The following is a 5,190-nucleotide window of genomic DNA, read 5'->3' on the forward strand; positions in this document are numbered from 1 at the left end:
TCTTAAAAAATCATATTTTCTATCAATTTGTTTTTTAATTTCTTAACAAATACTTAGTTCTTATTAACATAATACATTTTGAAGTCATAATTCAACTAATAAATACTAATATTGTTAAGTTAAACGATTTATCTCAAATTCGAGCTCAGAATTTATGTATTAATTTAATCTAATGCATTCAACTTCGTTGACTTTTTTCTTATATAATAAAAAATAATTCAACTCAAATATGCATATTATTTTTTCAGCTTTTTCCTCTAACTCTTCCTCTTCATTTCCTTCCATTCTCACCTTACTCTTTTTGCCATTATCTCCCTCTTCCCAATTTCACCTCCCCCCTTCCCCTTTATGTTCAAACAAGTTAATAAAGTCCAAGGATGTTAACTATTGTAATCAATATTTTTCGTATAATCAATCTTTCTACAACTCACACATGGAGGTGAGCTTAGATAGTAATACTTATTGTTTAGAATGGTTTAGTGATAAATCAAAACAAACATTAAAAACAATATGTTAAAATTTTAGTGCTAAATTAAAAAAAAATATAGTATTTGGATAATTTAAGAGATTAAAAAAATAGATTTACTAGTATTTATAATTTCAAAAACTAAAATAATAATTTATTGAAATGTTAAATACAATCTCCATTCTTTTTTATTGGTATTTCATTTTTATTTAATTGTAATTTGCAAAGTTCATTTAACATTAGTATTATTTTATTAATAATTTATTTATTTATTATAGAGATGAAGATAAATAGAATGAAATTATAAATAGTTGAAAGTAATATAAAAAAGATATAAAAACCACTTTTTTATCAAGAAGAAAGAAAATACAAAATAAGCAATAAAACAGATGTTGCCTAAAGGACTAGAGAAGAACAAATATTCCAAAATTTAAAGAACTTTAATCTTTAATTTTATAATTATCTTGCAACAAACTTATCTTTAATTTTATTTTTTATTTATGTCTTATATAATTTTTATTATTAAAAATGTTTTACTTATAATTATAATAGCAATTAAAAGTATCAAATTAATATAAATATATATATCAATTAAGTGATAATTTTTTTACTTTTTATTTCTTATAATCTTATTATTAAAAAAAAATATTTGAGGTAGTTAAATATATATTATTAGATTTATTAAAGATAACTATTTTTTATGAAAGCTAACCATGATAGTGGGTAACTTGGTATGTAATTGTATGATTATTTTTGTGTACACTATTTTTAAAATAGAGAATAATTTATTAATATAGTTATAAAATAGTTATTATATATTTTTAAAACAATTACACATTTTAGTACGTGTATAGAAATCTTACTATAATTATTTTGGAAAAAATGGAACTAATTAAAAAAGGTATATAATTTTTTGGGTACAAAAACAAGGGTATTTTTTAATAAATAAATAAATAAAATAAGGGTTTATTGGTTGCTTCCTTTTTCGAGGTGGTTGTTGTTAACCAGGCTGGTACACGATTCTTAGCTTCATCCATCCACTACTACCTGTCGGATTCCGATCCTCCAAGGTTTCTTCCACTCCTCTCCGTCGCACAATCCCTGAATAGCTTCTATCGTGCGCAATTCACCGTATGATACGAACGAATGCATTCATTTTTGCATAGGATAGAAGAAGTACTGAAAATTTAGTGAAAATTCGGAAGTAAGAGAAGGAGCATGGCTGATATATTCGCGTGGCTCTTCTCCTTCTTCACCCTTATTGCTTTAATCGTACTCGTTATTTACCAGGTCAATCCCAACCCTACCTCATTCTTATTGCTTCTTCATGTCTTTTTTCTTTTTGCCCTTTTATTTTATTTTTCTGTTGAAGTCAACTTGAAGCGTCCTATTATCTAAAGCTTTGTTTTTTAGTGCAACCATTCAACTGGGTATATAATCATATATCTCAATCCGATAATCCGTATGCAACTTTTTGATGGCTATTATTTGTCTGAAAGAAAAAAAATTCACCCCTAATTCAATTCATATTTAGAACAAGTTCATGGAAAAAACATTACTTACTAAATTCAAGAGAAGATGCTGGGGAATTAGAATTAGGGGTTTGTGGGTTCCCGCTTGGTGTTCTAATGGTTTAAGAGTATTATGTGTGGAGAAATTCCAGTTGAGTATTTCCTCAAAAGATGTACTTTAGTGGATATAATGCATTTTTAACATAATCACAACTAAGTTTGGTGTTGTCAATCGTTGATCGCAGAAATAGTGGTATGCTCAGGTTCTGCTAAGCTACAATGCTATAGTGCCACTATAGCTGCTATTAGACAATAGCTTTATACTAAATAGAATATCGTGGAACAATAGCGATTAGTTCAAATTCTGCTCCACTATAGCCGCTATTGGATAACATTGATTAAGTTGCTTATGATGTTTATTCTAATTTCTGAAAGGGGTCTGTAAATTGGAAATGACTTAATTTCTTTTGCTTATATGTGCTCATGTCTTGATCTTGATATATTGCATATTGCTGGAGTTAGGAGTCTCCTTTATGTTATTCACAATACCACCTAAATGTTTTTGTGATTGGTATTTTTCTCTAGGTGTGTATGATAAACTTGGTTGTGTTTTGGCTCTCCATATGCTGACTTTGTTTTACATTTCTTACAGTTGATGTGCCTGGCAGACCTTGAATTCGATTATATAAATCCTTATGATTCCTCGTCTCGAATAAACAAAGTTGTTTTGCCTGAGTATATTACATTAGGTGTCCTGTGCTGCTTCTATCTTGTAACAGGGCACTGGATAATGTCACTGTTCTGCGCTCCTTACGCCTACTACAATGTTAGATTGTAAGTTTTCTATCAAATCTAGAAATAAGCCCTGCAAGTTTATTGTTAAAAATAATGAATGATACTGATTACGGAATATGTTTTTAAGAAATATCTAATAGAAAATAGTCATTTTCTTCACTCCGATCAGTGATCTGTGAGTGAATGGCAGTTTCAGTTAGAATTTGCATCTTGGCATTATTCGGCATTGTAGTAGGGTACTGGTAGTGTGACTGCCCAATAAAGAGTAACCCTTTGATTGATTGTATATAAGATAAACCAGTTTGATAGCTATATGTGATTGTTTATGCTTCATGGAATTGCTAAGCATTTTTTCTACTAAATTCTAAAGAATACTCGATGTTTTGTTTCTAAGAGACTTCTTCATGGGGGAAGCATTCGTGTGTGACTGTGTGCACAGTTGTTTGGGTGAGGGTTTGAATTGAATTTTGGGTCTGTCCTTTATTCTGCATTTTAACATGAGTGCTATGAATGCTGGAGGCAGGTCTTTTTCCACTTTGTTGTTTGGTTTAGCTTGGTTTTGTTGGACTTTCAGGAACATGCTAGTGTTTGTCTAGTATGACAAAGCGATGATGCCACAAATTTCTTTAATTTTTGTTCAAACCTCAAACTTTTTTCTTGATCTTCTATCACTCATCGAGCTGCATTGCTCAGTTTATGTACAGGTCAAAACATTATAAATTGATTTTATTTTTGTAGGGATTCAAAAAATCAAACCAACGATGAGCATTGGTTTAATTCTGAGTTTAGTAAGGTCCTGTGGCATAGTTTTATTAATAAAACTAGAGGACTAGTTAATGTTCATTTAGTGCATTTTGAACCTCTAACTGAACCAAACTTGACAATTAACATCCCTATTATTGTAAACCAGCAAAAGCAGTGATAATACCCATGGTGCATGAGACAAAAATGGAAAACCAACAGATATGCTGTAATTGTATATTTGTATTTTGGTTTATACTTTATTTATTTGCAATGTTTTAAATTGCAATTGTGGTCTCAGTGTCATTGCAATCCTTGGTACTGTGAAAAACTGCTGACAAATGCAACTGCAATTAATCAAGGATACCACAAAAAGCTTGAACTTGCAACTGTATCTGCGCATTGCAATTTAAAATCATGCATGTGTGTATAATTTCTAAGCAGGCCACAGTTTCGGATGTGTTCATTGGTTCTTAAATCTCATCCATGTTTCCTCAGGGAAATGTTAGATGTTTGGATTAGTAACTTTGAGCCGAAAAAGACCTATTGTTGTTGCCACAACTCCAAAGCCCTTGAGACCAAAGAAGCACGGTTACCTCAAAATAATTGTCATACTTGTGTTTGACGTATTAATGTCTGACATTTGACAGACCCTGTTGAACTGCTATTTTTATTTACATTTTTATTTTGAACTTTTATACCAATACAGATGGCAATACAGTGATAATTAGATAAAAATTTATAATATTTTGTCATGCTTACAAGGTGTAGTGCTAGCTTATACAATTAAAGTTGTGTTGTGTTCGATTATTTTTAAATTTGCAGTATCACCATGTTGGTGTCATATTATATTTGTGTCCTATGTTGTATCTGTATCTTCTAGCTCAAGGCACAGCCTGTGCGCCTTTGTTTTGCTTCTTTTGTCGATTAAAACTTGAGTATTAGCTTGCCACTTGTATCGCCTGCAATAGCTTTTGAACCTACATTTGTATCACAGCTGCCACAGTATTTGGGAGATGGTTTCTTATAGCCAGGGATCAAATGGGGTGGCTTGTTTAGTTGTTTTCTCGCTTGAATAATTCTTGATAGCTTAATAAACTAGAATGTGCTTAGTATGGTCCTGATAATTGCATTTTTTTATTACTTTGATCAGGTACAGACAAGGAAAGCATCTGGTTGATGTTACGGAGATATTCAACATGCTCCCTCGGGAAAAGAAGCAGCGGCTTTTCAAACTCTTCTATCTAATTTTCATCCTATTCGTCTCCTTATTTTGGTATGTGACTTGTAAAAAAGGCCTCATATTCATAAAAAAGATATGCCATTAACTTCCGATTCTTGCATTTGCATTTTTCCGCAGGTTGATCTACACAACATTGGACGATGATTATGATTAGTTGTGGTGTGGATTGCTTGTTTAGTCGAATGTTTTCTGGAAGTGAGCTGCCAGACATGTGAAAATGAGAGTAGCCAATTACTTCCGATATTTGATGTCTATTATGGACTAACTTGTACTCTAGGTTGCCGGCATGTTTCGGTTGTCGGACAATAAAACATCTGTGCTTGTGTCTGTATATCGTTACACTTAAATCAGTTTTATTGCCTGTGCGATTTATGTTTTTTTTAATTGATAATGCAAAATCCTTAGTACTAACTTATCTGTCCTACTTGTCATTG

At 31.2% G+C, this 5,190-nt stretch overlaps 1 protein-coding gene across 1 annotated transcript; it reads left to right on the plus strand.

Moving 5' to 3' along the window:
* Positions 1-1,434: 1,434 nt before the first annotated feature.
* Positions 1,435-5,167, plus strand: LOC101497181 (protein cornichon homolog 4). Its single transcript, XM_004515703.4, has 4 exons — positions 1,435-1,756; positions 2,630-2,811; positions 4,667-4,789; positions 4,874-5,167. The coding sequence occupies exons 1-4, from the start codon at positions 1,685-1,687 to the stop codon at positions 4,908-4,910; spliced, it is 414 nt and encodes a 137-aa protein (XP_004515760.1). The 5' UTR covers positions 1,435-1,684; the 3' UTR covers positions 4,911-5,167.
* The last annotated feature ends 23 nt before the right edge of the window (positions 5,168-5,190 follow it).

Source organism: Cicer arietinum, chromosome 7 (genome assembly GCF_000331145.2).
Source record: "Cicer arietinum cultivar CDC Frontier isolate Library 1 chromosome 7, Cicar.CDCFrontier_v2.0, whole genome shotgun sequence".
In the NCBI taxonomy this organism is placed as follows: Eukaryota; Viridiplantae; Streptophyta; class Magnoliopsida; order Fabales; family Fabaceae; genus Cicer; species Cicer arietinum.

What these genes read in the sequence shown, in the direction of transcription:
- LOC101497181 (XM_004515703.4), top strand. Translation starts at nt 1,685, where the DNA reads ATGGCTGATATATTCGCGTGGCTCTTCTCCTTCTTCACCCTTATTGCT. An exon ending in TCGTACTCGTTATTTACCAG is followed by an intron (nt 1,757 to 2,629) that starts GTCAATCCCAAC and finishes CATTTCTTACAG; the next exon opens with TTGATGTGCCTGGCAGACCT. An exon ending in CTATTCGTCTCCTTATTTTG is followed by an intron (nt 4,790 to 4,873) that starts GTATGTGACTTG and finishes ATTTTTCCGCAG; the next exon opens with GTTGATCTACACAACATTGG.